The 20,921-nt window shown below is 37.6% G+C and overlaps 2 protein-coding genes across 2 annotated transcripts in view; one reads left to right on the top strand and one right to left on the bottom strand.

The window, feature by feature from the left end:
- LOC114468267 (voltage-dependent calcium channel gamma-4 subunit-like) overlaps window positions 1–10,703 on the bottom strand; it is a 37,820-nt gene extending 27,117 nt beyond the window's left edge. The window contains exon 1 of the mRNA XM_028455055.1: window positions 10,152–10,703. Within this exon, the coding sequence (XP_028310856.1) occupies window positions 10,152–10,374 (223 nt within the window). The 5' untranslated portion in view covers window positions 10,375–10,703. The remainder of the gene's footprint in view (window positions 1–10,151) is intronic.
- Window positions 10,704–16,881: 6,178 nt separating this feature from the next.
- Window positions 16,882–20,305, top strand: zbedx (zinc finger BED-type containing X). The gene is made up of 2 exons (XM_028455489.1): window positions 16,882–17,243; window positions 18,442–20,305. The coding sequence occupies exons 1-2, from the start codon at window positions 17,052–17,054 to the stop codon at window positions 20,143–20,145; spliced, it is 1,896 nt and encodes a 631-aa protein (XP_028311290.1). The 5' UTR covers window positions 16,882–17,051; the 3' UTR covers window positions 20,146–20,305.
- The last annotated feature ends 616 nt before the right edge of the window (window positions 20,306–20,921 follow it).

Raw genomic sequence — 20,921 nt, 5'->3', positions numbered from 1 at the left:
TTTGGAGGTTTGACACCTCCAACAAAATGTCCACTAGAGAAATCACTGAGCACCTGAAAGGCTCTGAGGAGGACTTGAGTATATTAAATGATATCAGGAGATGGAGATGGAACAGCTCGTCTGTGTAGTTGTGTTTGTGTAATAAAGGGCAAACCACCACACCGTGCCCACTGTTTATATTTTTTTTATTATATGCACTCAGAATGTGACTGAGATGAGACCAAATAGGGACAGAGACAAAATCTGTTTTTTGTTATTTCAAGAGAAGAAAAATACCTCAAGTTCTGAAAAGTTGCTGTCAAGCAAGTTACTTTTTTTGCACTTTCAGATGTGACCAAAACCAAAGGTGTCATTTCTAATCTGCACTTTGTTTTTATGTTCACATGCACCTTAACATGTGCTTATATTGTATTGTACCAAAATGTGTTTTGTGTTTATGTGTTTGAGATGTAAAATTTAAAGAAACAGTATTTCAGCACAGGTTTAGTTAAGCACTGCTCTTCTGTTGTGTTTATGTCCTTTTGGATGTGGCAATACGTTAATAAACATCCAGTGTGTTGGTTATCTTTTCTATTTGTGATTATTTTAAATGGTTAACTTTGCTAAATATGTACGGCCCAGCTCATGTCCTTAGTCTGAAAATCCGGCCCGAGTGAATTTTTAATTGAATAGCCCTGCACTAAAGTCTCACTCTTGTCATTTTCTGAAACTTGGCAGCCCTGGCTAATGCTAATGCTAACTATTGTTAGCTAATGCTAATGCTAGCCAATGCTATGGTAATGTTAATGCTAGCTAATGCTGATGCTAGTTGACATTAAGATGATGTTTTATCAGAGCTGCACATCCTCCAGAGGGTGATTTACACAGTAGAGTTGAAAAACAAACAAGGAGGGCAGCATCTTGTTTTGTTGCCCTTCTTTTACTTTTATCTTCCAGTGTTTCAATGTGAAGTGGAAGGTGAGAATATTGCTGTGGGAGAACGCGTACAGCAGCTGGGATGACTGGCTTTTTATAAAGATGTATAATGTAAAAGCAGTTAGCCTTGATAACACACACACAGACACACACAGACAAGCATGCACAGCTCACAGTAATACAACCACTGTGCACTGATTACACTTGAGAAAGGAAATGCCAACACAGAATATAAAAGCATCTGTGTAATCAAACAAACTGACTATGTCTTTCAGTCCAAGCGGGGATGAAAGAAAGGCAATTTGGCGAAGACATCAGTGATTCAGTGTTGATGTGAGTGACAGTTGGTTAATTAAATTGTCACCAGGCTGAATTTCCATCAAACACTGCACTGCTTGAGCTCAAATATGCATGTGTATCCAAGATGTTGATAGAAAGCTGAGAAGGGATGCCACGTGTAGTGTGTTGTTGTGCATTGTCATTTTTCACAAAACACACATAAATAATGAGTTCTCAACATGATTCCCTCTAATCATGCTAACTTCTGAGATTTAATCAGTGTGTCCTGGACCACGACGATGGCTAACTTCACCATGGTCACTTAGACTGCGGTTATGAAGTTGATAAGATATGAGCAAGTATTAAAGTCCCGCCTCCTGACCAATCAGTTCTCTTATAAAATAAGCTGCCCATTGTTATTAGATCCTGGTTGATGCAGATCTGACAGCTATGTTTAGGAAAGAAAGATTATTAATGGATAAATGCAATACTTTTATTTACTGATGACATCCTTTAGATTTATATCTGATGGACTGATCTACAGTCAGCTGATGAAACCTGTGGAGAAACACTGTATCGCGGACGGATCAAGTCATTCATTCAGTCAGTGATATGTGATTACGGAATCTCTTCTGGTCAGTTCTGGTCACACTGTCCTAAGCAGGCCAGATACCATCGTACACTGATAGCTTTTACCGAGGTCTCTTCTCGGAGGCTCTCTCATTGTTATGACTACCACTATCAGCAACATACAAAACTGTGAGAGCACAGAACAACTGCATATTCATTGGGGGGGACACACACACGGAAACCTCTGAATCCCAGACCGGTCTGCCTCCAAAACCCTTTGACCAAATAAACCCTGAGTCCGCATCTGACCAGCAGCCCTAAACCTTGACTCTGTCTCATTCCATTCAAAACCACAACAACAGTCAGCATCAGCAGGAACATACTACAGTGAACCAATGTGCTCTCATCCCATTGTGTGTGTGATAAATTGAGGAGGACTACCTGAATAGAAACACGTCTGTGATGTAATAAAGTGAAACTGATCAGAGCACTGTCCGTTTATCATCCCATTGATTAATATTGATAATCTCACGTTTTTAACAGTGTCAGCAGCTTCCTGCCTGTGTTCTTTTCTTCCTGCTTTTTCTGCAGCAACAGTGTTGTTTTTGGTCTGAATTATTGATTTTTTTAAAGAATTGTGATAAAATTGGTCTACAGTTTCTGTGTTTCTGATTGGTCTATCCCTGCAATCACCACGCCTGTTACAAGAGCATGCACGTAGCCAGCCTAGTGACGGAGGCGGATTTTTTCATCGTCAGACCAATCACACGGAGGAACTGCAGAGCGTCACAAAGGAGGAATAATGAAAATGAAGAATTAAAGCTGTTGCTGCAGTAAAAGCAGAAAGTAATTAATGCAGCAATTGATGAGTGTTAATAATAATAAAATTAGTTAGATTATAAACGGAGAATCAGATTTACTTTTTCTTCTCTTTTTAACTTGTCTGTGGCTCTGATGCTGCATTCATACAGAACAGCCTACATCATAAAGTGGAATATATTTTTATGTTATATTATCTACAGGACTGAGGCTCTCAGCATCAAAAACCAGCTCGCGACCAGGATAGCCATTCAGCATAAGTTTCCATAGTGATTTAGCTCTGTAAGACATTAGCGAGCTACGTAATCAAGCACACATTTATTTAATCCCGGAGGTTTGCGCGATAAGAGGTCATCTGGATTCGTAGCATACCCCCTTTGTGTATTGTTGATGTTAGAATTGGGTTTTTAGAGTTATTTTTGGGTAATTTTGTTGTCGTGGTGTATGTTTTTCAGCTGTTTTTGTGTATATTGTAATGCACTTCTGTGTGTTTGTGGAGTAAATTTGCAAATTGTTGTTTTCATTTTAGTTGTTTATTTGTGTATTTTTACTTTTGTTTTGTGTATTTTTACTTTTGTTTTGTGTATTTTTACTTTTGTTTTGTGTATTTTTACTTTTGTTTTGTGTATTTTCTTTTTATTTTGTGCATTTTTGAGTACTTTTTTGCATTTACCTTGGGGGCCAAAAAAAATTAGACCATGGACTGCACTCGGTCCCTGGGTGGCCAGTTGCCCATGTCTGCACGAGAGTTTTTCACCAATAAAGAAGTTGAACTTGTTGACCTCTGCTCTTTGCAGAAGCTTTTTTGCAAAAAAGAATATTGAGAGGTTGCTTTATGTTACTTTTTCTCTTTTATGTGAAGAATGTGACACGTCTACACTGTGTAGACACTTGTTTGTCCTTGCTCAGCACAGACACTGAAAACAGGGAGGATTACATGACTCAACCTAAAAGTTATGTGATATTTGTTTTGTACCACTGAAAAATCTAAAACAATAATGATAGTTATCCTTGAAAATGTAGCTGAATGGCTCACGTAGCGTACCTGTGTTTGGGAATCATTTGCTCACACACTTGTACTGCACACTCAGCCACAACTATACACCTACAGCATCACAAATGTATATTTAGTATATTATATTGTTACAGCCACCATCCATTTACAAGGTCAAAGCTGTCCAGTGGTCTATTTTTCTGTGGTCCCCATACTAAAACTTTAAAAGCACACTACAGTACACCAAAAATATTTTTTAAATGACAGAAACAAACACAAAATGACTGCAACAACACACCAAAGAATACTAAATACACCAAATAACTGCAATATCACACAAGGCGGCAAATTACAAGAATTATTTTGTCCAAAATGACTCTAAAAACCTACAAAACGACAAGTAAAACAGACAACTCTTTTATTAATGTTCAAAATACCAACATGAAATTTAATCACATGGCTCTTGGATCAGATACAGCTACATTTTAGTGGCCCATCTCTGTTCTAGATGATGAATGAAAGAATATGTAGAAGGTTCAAATCATGAAACTTTGTTTTTTAACATCTGCAGCTTTAGATTCAAGGTTGACAGTCAAAAAGCGCTTTTGTTAAGGGTTTTATTATCAAACTATCAAGGGTCAGAAGTGTAAAACGATGCATTGCTCACTCATGGATGGAACCAACAATCTGTCATGTCTCTCAGTGACTGAAAGGAATTACTCTCTTTCTGGCTCTTGAAAAGATGAGCCTATTTTTCAAAAAACAAACTTGACAAGTTTTGGAAGATTTTGAATATTTTCTACAACTTCCTGGAGAGCGATGACAAACAAAATGAGGTTTGGACTACTTTTAAAAAAAAGTGAAATCTAGGGGTATACTGACAGAAACAAGTCTCAGACACAAAACCACAAACATTAAAACGGTAAGGTTCTGTTTAGTTTTAGCCCTTGTTCTCCTCTTTTTGTTCTGTGAGTCTTTGTTGGTTCTGTTTAGTTTCTGTTCTTGTTTCATGTGTTAACTCTTTATGTTTCCAGGTATTCCTGCTGGTGTCTCTTCCTCCCAGTGATGTCAGTGTATTTGGGTTGTTAGTGATTATCTGCCTCCTGTTTCCACCCAGGTGTGGCCATACCTGTCAAGTATCCCATTATAGCTGGGAAACTCCCGTATTTTACCCCTCTTTCCCACCATCTTCCTGTATTAGTATTTTCCCGTAAAAATCCTGTATTTTAATGCAATAATAATTAAAAGATGCCTTACTAAACTCAATGCCGTCAGCACTAATCTCACGAGAACTGTCACTCAGGCCATTTCAGGTGGTAGTTCTCGCGAGGCTAGTGACAGCGTTGAGTTTAGTAAGGCATCTTTTTATTATTATTACATTAATATTAGTGCCAACAGCGGCAACAAACCCAGAAACAACTCAGAAAAGAGATGATGAATGAAAACGTTCCGGCGAAAAAAAACAAAGAACTCATATAAATACGTTGTAAAATGTGACAGAAAGTTTATCTTCCTAAAGAGCAGCAGGATGGGACACAGTTACACGTTCTGTTAGATTAATAACTGAGATTTTATCGTCTCTCACGCAACACGTCACCATGAAAAATCAGCCAATCACAAGCTCCACAAATATACACTGTTTTAAAAAGTGTTAAAGAATGTAAAGTCTGTAATAAATGTGTCTAATAAGTCATTCGTGAATACCAGAGAACCACACGAGTGAGCATGATTGTTGACTTGTATATAAACTATATATTAAATAAACACATGTGCTTCATATACACATTTATGTTTTTATTTAGGCTGTTTTATAATTTAGGGCTGGGCGATATATCGAGACTCAAAATGTATGGAGTTTTCTATTTTGGCGAAATAGAAAACTACAATATTTCATATATCAATATCAATATATATATATATATATATAAATATATATATATATATATATATATATATTATAGCTTGTTATGTATCAAATACCAGTTTTAGGAGTCACTGCTTTTACTTCTCAGAACAACATGTAAAGCTCAGTTAAATGGATTTCTGTTAATAATTGTTAATAACTGTCCCTGTGTAGCATTTTGTATCAGCAAATTTAACCCAGAATTGTCTTTTTGGTCAGACTTTATTTGGTAAAATTATCTAGATTTATATCATATGTCACCATTTTGAGAAAATATATTGAGATATGAGTTTTGGTCCATATTGCCCAGCCCTAGTAGGAATGTTCACAGCATTTTAATGTTAAAAAAGGTCGACCTACCAGATTATAATCACATAATTGTATTTAGTAGGTGGTTGATAAGTGGGTATTTTAGAATTCTTGTACACTTATCTTAAAATATAAGGGATACTGGAGCTTGGTTGGGCGGGTGTGACGGCTCGTAGTGGGTGCCCAGAAAATTTCCCTCATTTTCAAATCTAAAACTTGACAGGTATGGGTGTGGCCCGTTCCCAATCAAGCCTCTGTCACTATTGAGCTGAGTGTTTGGGCACTGAATGATGGCTGGATCATTGTCTACGTCTGTCACACTCGTCGTGTCCTGTTGTGTTTTGTACCCTGCTCCCTAGTTTCCATGTGCCTTTTTTAGATTTGGTTTTTTATCATTAAAATGGACTGGTTCTATGAATGCTACGTCTGCCAGCTGCCTGATTTATTTCTCTGTGCTTGGGTCCTCATCCACAACTCAGAAATATGACAGAATGATGCAGTTACTAATGGACCCAGCAGACAGAATTTTTCTAAGCAACTCTACAGGTATACTGGTAGAGTTTCGTCCTTGGGGTGAGATCAGGAGAGATTCAGGCCGACAGTTTCTGCCTGCAACCCTTACCTGAGGACTCGATGGGCCAAGAGAGGACCCCGGAGCAAAGAAACGGTTGGCCATACCAGCCTGTCAATGCCCGATCTCGTTAGATCTTGGAAGCTAAGCAGGCCTGGGACCCGTTGGAGATACTAACACAAAAAGGTTGCATTTTATGGAGTTATTTATTTCAGGCTCAATAATTGTGATTAATTGTAATTTTTCTACTTTGTCTGCACATGCTGTCAAAGGTCAACACTGCAAGAAGTGCAATCTTTTTAAGACAGCGATGCATGTTTTGTTATTGCAATTGAATAAATGAAATGTATTTTATTTCACAATTGTGACCATCACCAGCCCTCCCTAAGGAAGAGTAAGAAACACTTTATTGCAATTAAAAAAATGTAATTGACCCCAACCCTGATATTTAGTAGAGCTGCTGTTTTTATTTTTTTTTTTTTTGTATTTGTTCTCTTTATTCTTTCTTGGGCTTTTATGTGTGTATTATATTGCTATACATTTGCTTTGCTATAAAAGAAAAAGATTTTATTCTTTTTTTTTTTTTTTTGTTTAAGGGGTCAGAAGTTCTTTGTCAATCTGTCTTTCCATCCTTTTCTCACTAAGTGCTATTCAACGAATAGCAGAAAGGAGGCAGTCTATCAAGTTGAAGAGACAATGATGGAGTGACTGAGCTGAATAAGTTGCTGCTGGATAATTGGAGCCCCTGCATGGCTTCCTATAGTTATTACATTATAATTACAAACTGGTGGATCATGGTGAGAACAGCACAGTGACCCCATGTCTTCGAAACACATTGAATGATGTGACCTGCTGCTTCACCTCAACTGCAGCAGGAACATTTACAGTGAATGTGTAGCTGATAATAAGATTTTTGAATTTATTCCTATCGCTCAGAGCTGCTCTCATAGTCACATTGTTTAAAAAAATATTTCACAGAATTTCTCTATATTACATTTTAAAAATGGTCACAAAATCAAGGAAATTTGAAGTGAAATTCCTACTGATATCTGTCATTTTGTTGGTTGGATATCGTCTTCACGTTGGCGTGCAAATTAGGGCAGAATAATAATAAAATTTCTGGTTTTCCTGCCTAAAACTTGAGTTCAAACTGGTCCACATTTGGCCCCTGAACTAAAATGAGTTTGACAACCCTGCCTTACATAACTGATGTTGTAGGTAAATTAATGCATAAACATGGAAACCCAACAAAAGAGGTTTTCTTTGATAAATGCTCCCTTGATGTTACTTGTTCAGAGAATTTTAAACCCTAAAACCAATCATTACTTGGGTCTGAGTGGTTAAAAAGAGTTCTGAGAATCTGACGTGTGGCACCGTGTTATAAAAGTCATGTTGTCGTTATCTGCAGCAAAATGTGATGATGCTTACCCCATGTCCACGTCAAGATCTCATACTTATTGTGACGTGTGTGTGGAGGGCAGGGTGGTGGTGGTGGGGTTCCTACAAGCTTGTCTTCTCCTCTTCATTATGAGTCTCCATGACAACAATAGAGTGCCGCAGCTTGTAGTTTTAGACTCGCAGAAGTGAAACTTATTTTGCAACACAAGAAGATTCTTATTCCAACAATAAAGCTGGGCCACTGATAAGGTAGGTTTGCACGCACATCTTAAAAAGGGAAAAAAAGCTATAGTGCGGTCGTCAAAACTCTAAACAAGAGCAAAAAAATAAATAAATAAATAATTTCCTAATCTTTTCTAATTGAGTTATTCCTTTAAACTAAGAACTCAGGGAGAGCAAACCTCAGCCAAGCTCCAAATATCCTTCTTTGCTAGATATTGAAAGTTATCTGGATCAGTGATCCTGATCATGGTACAATGATCATTCACACTTTAAAGACTTGGAAAAATGTCTATTCCTATTAAAAACGATACAATAAGTCTAAATGTATGGGTGCCTCCATTTTTTTCCCCAAAAAGTCGCAATGTAATGTTCAATCTGGATCCGATCCGGAACAAACTCAGTGGAGTAATTGAGGAACCAACCTGACAAAACTGAGTAAAATTTCATATTCATAAATATCGGTCAATTATGAACTGAAATGTCACCAATGATGAGTGATAAGGATTTTTGAAAGTGACTAGAATCATTACATTGATCCAGATCCCCTCCAAAATTTAATGGAATCTTCAAGACATCCTGCTAGCTGATAAACAAACAAATAGGTTTGATTATAAAAAATAAGAAATAAAAAACTTTTATAAATGTAATTTTCACTCTAGTACTGCCAGGGAAGAACTCTACCCAGCCACAGAGATCATCAAAGGAAGAGATCAAAGAGAAGACACTTCCTAGGGTAAAAAAGGGCACAGATTGAGTGTGAGTGCTTGATCACCCTGTAGTTGGCCACCTTTGATAAGGGTGTCTAGTGTGAAAAAGGCTGAAACACTCCCTGATTCAAAGAAACACTACTGATGATGTGTTCCAAAATGTACATCCTTCCCATATCTGAGACACAGCTCCCACACCACTCTCACATGGCAAACCTCATGATAATACTGGCATCTTTTGGCACAAAGGAGGGTTTAACGTTAGGTCCCATGTTTAATAATTCAAATTTGGCCTGCTGGTCTTCGGTTTGACACGTCCTTTAAAAATTCAAATTTACTTGTTTGTTTTTCCTCCCATTTCATTTAAAATGTAATTACAGTATTATCAATAGATACATTGTTGTTGTTGTTTTTTGTTGCCACACCAATTTGGGAGGCAGCCTGTGCTGAGGGCTTTAAGGTCACTCTGACTAAACAGGAGAATAACACTGTGAGAACAGGATTCATTTCATAGCTGAAATGGGGGTCCTTTAGTTAATCCTCTTTAATAATGATATTATCGAGATCAAAATGATAACCACTGAGTCACAGGCGTAACACAAACATAATCTCACACATAAGGCCCACACTTTCACAAGAAACACTTTTAAAAAAAAAATCATGCATTCATGTCTTTTGGGTAAAGTGTTCTTATACAGAATATCGGTGACTATGTCAGTAATGAACTTCTAACACCACTGAAGTGAAACACACTCCTGCCCTATACCCATAAAATCAGATTGCTATAGTAAATCTGTTCTTCATAATAAATGCATGTAGCTTTGTCACTTTCATTGCCGGTGTTGCTAAAGAGTGAGTCATGGTCAGAGGTATAATATTGGTCAATGAATGAAATAAGACGTCACCGCACCTCTGAATCCAAACCTCGGTTGCCTAGAAATGACTGACATGATTAAAGATGACAGCGCAGAAGCTACTTAGTTTTGCACTATGACACTTTTCTTAAATTGCTTGGACATTACGTGAACTTGGAGTCATCTATTTATAATCTATTGTTTCCATAGCGATTCAAGAGATGTTGCCAAGCAACAGCATCAAATAGAAAATGAAGACATGAATGAAGGTAGACAAATAGCGCGCAGACTAAAAGTGAATGGGGCTCCTCAGACGCGCCTGCTTGGCACCGCGCGTGCTGTCACTGGATGGAGCATGCTGTGCGCACGTGCATGCGTTGGCAGGCATGTTGATAGAAGACAAACCTTTTATTTTCACCCTATCTACTTTATAAATGTGTGGTCATGTGCTCCCGCCATATGATTATCTTTTACCAAGTTGTTTGGTGTGCGTAAATGGAGTGCGTTACTTCATGCGCTCACAAGCTTTGAAACAAAAGGCTAAGAACATCAGTACTACTGTATATATTGTTTAAAAAATAAATAAATAAATAAATTGATCTACACTTACCTTCAATACAGCAGATTCGCCACAACCCGGAATGGGTGAGATCGCCCTTCTTACTTTTGGGGGGTGGCTGTGTCTCATCCGTGGTGGCATTGGTGCCGTTACAGATGTGCGCCCTAGAATAAAGCCAGTAGTCCGTGCTGATGGCTATGGTCATCAGGCTGAAGGCTGCAAAAGCCCCCACTGTTGCCAGCAGCGTTTGAACCCCGCGGTCACACCAAGCCATGGCGCTTCATAGCCCACTGGTCCGCACGCGCTTACCGGACCGTCACACGCACCAGAGCGCAGAGCGCGTCAAGGCGCTCCCAGTGATTTGGTCATCATCTCCCTGTCAGAACCTGCTGATAAAGTCAACTGCTTTATCTCTGAAGGTGAAACAACTGAAAGGTCCACCTGATGAGCAGAACCCACAGGTTGCTGCTGTTACATCCACTAACTGCTTCCACCACAAACTGGTCCTAAGCCCACCTATCAATTCAAAGTATTCTCCAAACCCTTCAGTATTCTGCTTTTTCAAATATGTCCTTGTGTCTAAAGACTTTTCTCTGTTTCTACACAGACTGCGCCTCTGATTAAAAAGCCATTTACCAAAACAGTGCTGCGTCAATGGAACCCTCCCTCATCAAATCCAACCAATGGGTGAAGGAGAGACGAAAATCAGAATTAATACATAAGTGCAAATGTAATTTTTGAAATGAGGCAGATGCATAAAAAACTGAACAGTGACAAAAATACATTTTTTTTTTTCATGTACGGAATATGAGCTGCTACAGAGGAAAATATATTTTGGATCACTATATTGTACAGCAATATAGATATATTGTTTGTACAATACAATTATATTGTTTGTACAATATATTATGTTTGTACAATATACTATATTGTTGGTACAATATAAGTATATAGTTTGTACAATACAATATCAATGTTTGTATCATATAATTGCATTGTTTGTACAATATAAGTATATATTTTGTACAAAATAATTATATTGTTTGTACAATATATTATGTTTGTACTATATACTATATTGTTGGTACAGTATAAGTATATCGTATGTACAATATAATATCACGTTTTGTGCACTTTTTATTATATTTTGCATAAAATATATGATGTTTGAACAATATACTGTAAGTATATTGTTTGTACAATATAATTATATTGTTCATAAAATATAGTCTGAAAATGCAGAGATCTAGCTTTGATTATATCCAAATAAGATTAACTGAAAAATAAGATTTTAAGCAAAAACTAAAACGGCGGCTCATGGTGTATAACAGTGGTTCCCAAGCTTTTGTACCCCTTTAGACATTTAACCTGAAGCCATGTACCCCCTACTCCTGCACACTTAAAAACACAATAATGTCATGTCATTTACAATCCTTACAGTGTAATTTGTCTCTGAATTTTACCTATCCTGTTGAGAAATAATAATAATAATAATAATAATAATAATAATAATAATAATAATAATAATAATAATAATAATAATAATAATCTGTGAGCACACAATAAAACGACACTCCTATGTAATTAATTAGCAGCAGTTTCAGGGAGAAAAAAATCTCAAAATCTACCAAACATTTGTTCATTGAACATATAAATATATATAATTCCAGGCTCCAGCATAAACACATTTATTGATAAGCTTGAAGATATTTGTTGGTTTGAATGAAAAATAAAACTATTCTAATTTGCAAAGACTTCAACATTAATTGGCTGAAGGTATCCTCTGATTCCAACAGTTTCCATTAGGGATGCACCCAAATGAAAATTGGCTGAAACTGAAACACTGAAATAAATTATTATGCAAATTATTAGTCCCCCATTGCATTTCTGGCTCTGAATGTGAATAAACCACTAAAATTAAAACATTGCAATTGTATAAATTAATATAAATGCTTAAAATAATAAATAAATAAAAAATGTGAAATATTTATTTAGCACAGACATTCCAACAATGCACAATATAAAACAAAATAATTAAATATTTAACCTCACTTATGCATTAAATAATGTTGTACAGGCCTATAACTGACTGAGCTGTTGGAAGAGAGTCACATTAAATATGTTATCTAATTAAAGCACAAAGTGCATTGAAGTTCTTGATGAAAATCAGCTTCTTGGTTTATTTATAATCCAAACATGTTCTTTAGACACACACGCACAGCTCTGTGTACATGTCATTTGCGCACTGTTTTAATTTGAATCCAATCAAGTGATAATCTTTATAACGCAGACCATTTACAGTCGTGATAAAGTTCAGACGTGCACTGACAACTATGGGGTGCCAAGAGTAAAAATTTTGTATAAAAGTTATAGCTAACACCTTTTCATTATTTATCTCACTTTTCTCATATTGAGCAAATTTTCCTACATTTAACACAACATTTAACCACATATATAGAGGTAAAAAAAAAGCATTAAATCTAAATATTGAAATCTAAATCTAAATGGTATATGTTATATCTAAATGTTAAATCTATATCTAAATATTTAATCTAAATCTAAATTTGAAATCTAAATCTAAATGTTATGTTATATCTAAATGTTAAATCTAAGTCTAAATATAAATGTTATATACCAGTCCTACCATTTGAATTTTGAGTCCTTTCGAGTCCTTTTAACAACAGAGTAATAATGTTTACACAGACCATATATGCTTTGATCATCTACATTTATTTATCGTTTTTAATATTTTTTTCACATGTTAAAATTTTTCACATTAGAACATTATTGAAAATGATTCACTTATTAAGAAATCTGGCCTTAATCCCTCAGTCTACTCTAACTTTAAACCCATCTCTAAGCTCCCATTCTTGTCTAAATTTTAGAGAAAAATGTTTTTACCCAGATAAATGATTTCCTCCCCGCAAATAACATTCATGAGGATTTTCAATCAGGTTTTAAACAGCTTCACGCTACAGAAACTGCACTGTTGAAATTTAATGATATCTTCCTGGAAACAGATTCAGGGAACACAGTGAGCCTTTTGCTTTTAGATCTCACTGCTGCTTTGGATGTGGTGGACCATTGTATTCTCCTCTCCCAACTAGAGCATTGGGTTGGGATTAATGGGGCAGATATTTACTGGTTTTATTCATATTTGGTTGACAGAACTTTTAATAGTTTTACATCTGCTTCTGGGCATCTGTCTTGTGGTGTTCCTCAAGGGTCTATTATTGGTCCCCTTCTTTTTGGACTGTATCTACTACCGCTGGGGTCTATAATGAGGAAATATGGCATCTCGTTTCATTGTTATGCTGATGATTGTCAGATTTACATGCCCCCGATACCCAATAATTCCTGCTTAGTCCAACACCTTTTCAACTGCTTAAATGCCCCCCATCACAGCCATTTAGAGAGAGAGAGTTGCAACAACGGAAGTATAAAATTGCTTGACCGTCACATGGTTCATGTAGACTAAAATAGTTCCCAGAAGTTATTGGCAGGCAATTCAAATCCATTGATTCCTAGAGACATAATAGGGGTTTTCGGTAATTTGTTGTCAATAACTGCATTGATTTACAATATTTATACAGTACACCGTCATATGTATGTGTATACACAATGTACATTACCGGTCAAAACTTTTAGAACACCATAATATTTCCAATTATTTATTGCAGTTGTGCAAATTCAATGAATAGCTTGAAATGGTACAACGGTAAGCACTGAACAGCCACGCACACATGGCTAGAGTGGTTTACAGCAACATGTTTGGGCTTTGGGGGAAAGTAGCAAGTCCTTCCAAGTCACACAGCTCAAGTCCAAGTGAAGTCACAAGTCACTGAAGTTAAAGTCCAAGTCGAGTCGCAAGTCTCTTTACATTTTGTCAAGTCGAGTCTAAAGTCATCAAATTCATGACTTGAAGCTGACTCGAGTCCAAGTCATGTGACTCTAGTCCAAGTCATGTGACCAGAGTCCAAGTCATGTGACTAGAGTCCACACCTCTGCTCATTAGTCACTAGGGTTGTTCGAGATGAGCTAGACAGACGCAGTTTTGACAGCTGACTGCAGATGCACGGTGCATACTGGTTAGATTTCTGTCTGACTTGCTCCAGACTTGCTCTGATGTCACGGGCACGTGGGACACAGAAAGCTTGTGAGACTCCAACGAGACCAGCTGCCTGGGTCAGTCACTGCAGTTCCCCAAGAGCATCTACAGAGGCTACATGGCCCCATGCATGACGAGAAAACGGCCATCTGTTAGCGGAGAACAGAAATATAAGTTCAGTGACAAAAAGATTTGAAACGCCCAATTTCATTCTGGCACATCTCTGTATTACCGTCATGAACGGTACACAATCTCCTGAGTTAAGAACTATCAAGTCATCAACTTTCACGGTACCCACAACAACGACAACAAAAAAAGAAAAATAAATGAAAGTGGACTTGGATAAATAACCCTGCAGCAAGATAAATACACAAAAAAAATCTAAAAAAATAAAATAAAATATAAATTATTATCATTATTATCATTATTGCACTGTGTGGCTGGTGAGAAACGTTTGGTTTCAGCTTGTGAATTTGTAAAACAACCATATTCTATCTATCTATCTATCTATCTATCTATCTATCTATCTATCTATCTATCTGTCTGTCTGTCTGTCTGTCTCTCTGTCTGTCTATCTATCTATCTGTCTGTCTGTCTGTCTGTCTGTTTATCATATACGATTATGAGTATTATCATTATTATATGAATACAAAGTTCCTCAAAGTAGTGCCATGATTTTGTATAATTCCCAAATATCACACCAGACCTTCACCATTCATGCCATAATGCAATGTTCAACATTTGTTGATCTCCCTGATAAGTTTTCACTTACAGTTCAGAGTGTAATGTTGAATTTATAATAAGGTCTCACTATGTAGCCTATATTCTACATAATTCCAAACATCAGATTGGTGACTTTAGGTAGCCTGATTGAAGGGTATGTAAATACTAAATAATAGCTAGCCCTGAACCCTGAAATGAAGTCCGTAGCCCATTGAGTACAGATGGTAATCTAATAAATCTTCCATTTCAATCTCTTCCTTGAGGACGTAAGCAAACGCGACTTCAGCCATCGTGTTGTAGACAGAGTTGTCCGATTTAGCAGCAGATTTGTAGCCCCACCCCTGTCGCGCCCGTCTACTCTCGCCGATCATCCAGGTGAGCCTAGTGAAAGTCAGGGAGAGAAAACTCCTGTCAGGCCCAGCCTGCACTGAACACCTCAAATTATTTGATACATTTCCCAACATTAAATAAATACAAAGTCACTACCTGTCACCCATTGCTTGGATATTGTCAGTGCCAAAATAAGTTTGACACCCCTGCTTTAAAGGAACCTTAATAATGTTGCATCACACTTCAAATTATTTCATCTGGCATCAAATGGTGAAAGCTTATTTCAGCACAGACTCATAAATCCAGGATTATATTTCAACTACTAATCTTTTTACCCACATCTAACTAGACAGACTGATTTACCAATGCACATTCACATGCATGAGCACACAAGGGACTGTCAAGAATCCTTTTGCACAACAGGTGAAGCAGAAACTGTGGTTTGTATTTTAACTCGAGCGTACCAGCAACTGGTGAAGATGTGCACATGAGAGAGTATGATCAGACATGTACCATCTATCAGAAAACGATATATAAACATTTATAGACTCATTGAAAATAATATAAAAGAAAAATCTTAAATGACTTTAACCTGATATGTGAGTATTTATAAATATTTGATAGAAATATAAGATAGAAATGCGTGAATTAATAATTTATTGCACGACAGTGTGTAAACATTTCATCTAGACAATTACGGTTTATAATTTTTCTCTACAAACGTAATAACGGTTTATATTCTTACTTTACAAATGTAATAATGGTTTATTATCTAACTTTACAAACATAATAAAGGTTAAAATCTTTCTCTACAAACGTATTAACGGTTTATAAACTTTCTTTACAAATGTAATTACAAAAGGTTCTTTCACTTTTTTTGTTTTATAAAAAATACAGTATGTATACAATAATTAAACACAAATAAGAAAAGATTAAAATTTGTAATGGATTTTGAGAATTTTGATTTATAAATATGCAATTTTGTCATTCATATTATGAGACTAATGATGAAAGATATTGATTTATTTTTGTTTTCAAAGATTAAAAAATAAATAATTTTGGCATATTTTCTACTGTGTTTTTGGTTCTGTTGTTTATAAAATCCTTAACCGCATTCCATAATAATAACGTAAATGGACAGTGGTAAAATAAATGTAAAATCATTTCAGCTTCGTTAAAATAAAAAGTGCATGTATCACTCTTATTAGTATATTTTGAAATTAATGTTAAAGGGATAAATGTTATATATAATTTTGAAATGTGCTTCCCTGATTTTATTATATTTACAAAATTGAAAGGGGCAGAACTAAGCCTTTTTCCACTTTTTATTTTCAAAATGTGAGTTCCAAATTGCCTTACTAGTGGATGTAATTTTATTGTGAAAAAGGATCTCCTTTCATATACGTTTATTATTGCTTTTTTTTTTTTTTTTTACCAGTCAGGTTTACACCACAAAACAAAGGAATTAGGTTTGGAATAGCCTTTCGTTTTGTTTTGCAGCTCATTTGTTGGAAGACGTCCTAGTGACGTCATCACGTCGTCCCCCTCGCATGCGCACTGCCTATAAAACGAAGCCTGCTCTGAAATGCGCATGCGTAAACAGTGATTGACACCTCCCTCGTCCACTCCTTGCTCTCTCTCCACACAACATGCGAACAAAGGTCTGCCCCCTTTTCACCAGAACATCTCCTCCGCCATCGTTACTTTACGTGTAATCACGATTACTGAACAGGATTACGGTACTTCTGTTGCCTTTTTAGACGTCTGTTAGAGCAAACGCGGCGTCCGGGATGGATGTGGAGCACCAAGAGCCCGTGGACGAGGCTAGGACTGCCATTAATGCGTGGCGGTATCGTCACCATTTCTCATACAAGGCAGACCAGGGGAAAAATATCATCGTCCAGTGTAATCTGTGTCTGCCGAAGGTCAACCTGCTGTCCACGTCGAAAACCTCCACCTCTAACCTAAAGAAGCATTTAGACGTAAGTCGCAGGAAAGTCAGAGTTCCTCTTGCGATCATATTATATATGAGCTGTAAATGTTTGAAAGAGTGAATAAGCGACACGCGCTGTGGTTAATAACACACGCTGTAAGAACTAAGGAGGAGGAGCCAATCACAGCTCACTCCCATTCCCATTGTGATGCTCTTTATTCAAAGTTTACAAAATTTAAAAAACAAACGATACACCTCCAAAATATGCTTTATAAATGTACACGGGGGTGTATGTGTGATTTTATTTGATATATGTGAAATAAAAAGCTATTCCAATTAGGGGTGTGCATTGCCATCAACCCGACGATATAGCCTGTTAATAAACAATACAATATATCACAATATCATTTTTTTTTTAATAAGAAATAGTTTTAGTTTTTTTGAGTTGATGAGATGCGTTTTTATATGAAATATATATTTTTTTTTTTCTTCAGAAAATAACTATATATATATATATATATATATATATATATATATATATATATATATATAAAATATTTTTTTTTTTAGAGTTTATAGATAAATTTAACTAAAAAAGAAAAAAATGTTGCCCTGTTTTTTTTGTTTTTCATAGGAAATACTTTTCAGTTTTTCTGAATCGATGAGACAATTTTAAACCGAAAAATATTTCCTATAAAACCTTATCTCGTCAACTCAGAAAAACAGAAAAATATTTCCTATAAAAGACACAAAAACAGGGCAACATTTTTTTATTGACTTATTTTTATCTCATCAATTCAGAAAAAACAAATGTATTTTCTTCTGTGAATGCAATATGGTTCCGTGGCTAGTAGGGGGTGTGAAACAAAAAATAAATTTCACGATATATCACAATTTTTTGGGTGCCGACTTTAAATCGATTATTTTATTTTTTTTAAATCTATTGTTTTTTTCTTTTCTGATATTTAATCAATATTTTTCTTATTGGATTTTTCACATTTTCGTGGACATTTGTTTTCTACTGTTGGAAACACTGTCACTTCTCAGCGAAGCACCCTAACTACTGTTCCTACATTAAAAACCTTGAAAATAGGATGTTTTGAAGCAAATAGTTTTGTCTCAATTTGTCCCCAAGTTTTTTTTCTCCCACTGGTGAGGTGTACGTGGCAGAAAAAAATAAATTTCATTACATTGGAAAAGGTGGAGGACCGTGGCTCTAGAAACTAAACTGCATCTCTGTCTTTCAGAGAACACACTTGGGCTGTGAGGCTAGGCCTGATTCCAAAAGAGGAAGGAAAAAAGAGGAGTACAACGGAGACGATAGCAGACATTGCCAGCTGAAAAAGCTGAAAGCAGAAATCCTCACCAAGTGCCTGACCCAAGCTAAGATCGACAATATCATCTTTAACTACATTGTGGAGGATTGCCTTTCCTTTTATGTGCTGGAGCAGCCAGGGTTCAAGAAGCTGATTGCCAGTTTGACTGAAGGCTCAAAGACTATGGACAGGGTGACCTTGTTCACCAAGGTGGACCAGGGATTCTCCAAGATGCGAGAGCAGCTGTTGTCCAAGTTCAGCGGAATTCAGTACATCTGCTCTACGGCAGACATCTGGACAGCAAACAACCGAAGTTTCTTTGGAATGACTTGTCATTGGATCGATCCGGACAGTTTAGAGAGGAAATCCGCTGCTTTGGCATTCGTCCGACTGCAGGGTCGCATCACATACGACACCATCGCTGCGCGAATACACGACATCCACGTTGCGTACAGTATTGAAAGCAAAGTTCAGACTACAGTTACCGACAACGGGAGCCCCTTCGCCAGTGTGTTCAAAGAGTTTCTCCTGGACAGGCAGGAGAGCGACGATGACATTGGGATTTATGAGAACGTGAGCACCGTTCTGGAAGGGGAACCAGAGCAGGACATGCTCCTGTTTTTGCCCAGTGTGCAGCGCTGTGCCTCCCACACCCTGGAGCAGATCGTCACCCAGGACTTTTGGCAAGCGGTGTCCCAGGGACCCATGTGTCAGCTTCATTACAGCGCCATGTCCAAGGTCTGTGCCATTTGGACCAAGTGCCACAACCTTCAGGTTGGGATGGATATTGCTGAGGAGATCGGAAAGATGGCGCGTTTCGTCCCTGCCGTCATACGCTGGAACATGGAGTACTGCGCCGTGCAGAAGGTGGTGGCCCTCAGCGAGAGGGAGCTGACGGAGCTCTGCGCTAGACTGGAGGTGGTGCGTTTGCAGCCGGAGGAGATGGCTTTCCTGAAAGAGTATGTCACTGTGTTCCACCCGCTTGCATTCGCTCTTGAACTTTTCCAAGCAGAACAGAAGTGTTTCCTGGGTTTGGTCATCCCAACCGTACTCAGTCTGAAGAACAAGTTAAATGAGCAGAAGGATGGGGCCAACTACTTTGGCGACGTCATTGGTGCCATCGTGACAGCCATTGATGTACGTTTCCACGAGCTGTTCTCCAGCACCGAGGCCAAGTTTGCGACAGCAACAACCCCTCAGTTTCGCTTGTGGTGGATGGCCGAATCTGAGAGGGAGGAAATGTGCTCCCTGCTGGCCACAGAGGCGTCTCAGATCAGCCTCACCAACGAAACCGAAGCGAACACCAGCCATAACCTGTCCATAGAGGACGACTTTTTCAGCTACGGCTCAGTGAAGCCTACAGATCAAATGCAGCAGCGCGGAGTGATGGAAGAGATCACCAAGTACGTGGAAGGAACCGGGAAGAGTCTGGAATGCCTACAGGATTATCCTCGAGTGAAGCAGCTGTTCCTGAAGTACAACACCACGCTGCCGTCCACCGCTCCCATCCAACGCTTCTTCAGTCAGAAAGGCAACCTGGTGACAACGCAGAGAAACAGTCTCACCGATGACTACTTTGAACGCATTCTCCTTCTGAGATACAACAGCAGCATCTTCTCTTTGGTTTCTGAGTGAATTGAGGCAGAACTAAAACTTTAACTCAAGACGACTACCCAGAGTTTAGTTCTCTTTGATACTTTAGTTACAGTGGGGTAAAAAAGTATTTAGTCATCCACCAATTGCGCAAGTTCTCCCACTTAAAAAGATGAGAGGCCTGTAATTTTCATCATAGGTATACCTGAACTATGAAAGACAAAATGAGAAAAGCAAATCCAGAAAATCACATTGTAGGATTTTTAATGAATTTATTTGCAAATTATGGTGGAAAATAAGTATTTGGTCAATAACAAAAGTTCATCTCAATGTACCCTTTGTTGACAATGACAGGTTTCTGTAAGTCTTCACAAGGTTTTCACACACTGTTGCTGGTATTTTGGCCCATTCCTTCATGCAGATCTCTAGAGCAGTGATGTTTTGGGGCTGTCGCTGGGGAACACAGACTTTCAACTCCCTCCAAAGATTTTCTATGGGGTTGAGATCTGGAGACTGGCTAGGCCACTCCAGGACCTTGAAATGCTTCTTACGAAGCCACTCTTTTGTTGCCCGGGCGATGTGTTTGGGATCATTGTCGTGCTGAAAGACCCAGCCATGTTTCATCTTCAATACCCTTGATGATGGAAGGAGGTTTTCACTCAAAATGTCACGAAACATAGCCCCATTCATTCTTTCCTTTACTTTACACGGATTAGTCGTCCTGGTCACATTGCAGAGAAACAGCCCCAAAGCATGATGTTACCACCCCCATGCTTTACAGTAGGTATGGTGTTCTTTGGATGCAACTTAGCATTCTT

This window comes from Gouania willdenowi, chromosome 8 (genome assembly GCF_900634775.1).
Source record: "Gouania willdenowi chromosome 8, fGouWil2.1, whole genome shotgun sequence".
NCBI lineage: Eukaryota > Metazoa > Chordata > Actinopteri > Blenniiformes > Gobiesocidae > Gouania > Gouania willdenowi.
The sequence above is the reverse complement of the archived record's forward strand: the minus strand, read 5'-3'. Positions and strand labels throughout refer to the sequence as shown.

Excerpts from the sequence above, each read along its gene's own strand:
- zbedx (XM_028455489.1), top strand. The coding sequence starts at position 17,052 with ATGGATGTGGAGCACCAAGAGCCCGTGGACGAGGCTAGGACTGCCATT. Across the intron at positions 17,244-18,441 it reads ACCTAAAGAAGCATTTAGAC|AGAACACACTTGGGCTGTGA; the intron begins GTAAGTCGCAGG and ends TCTGTCTTTCAG.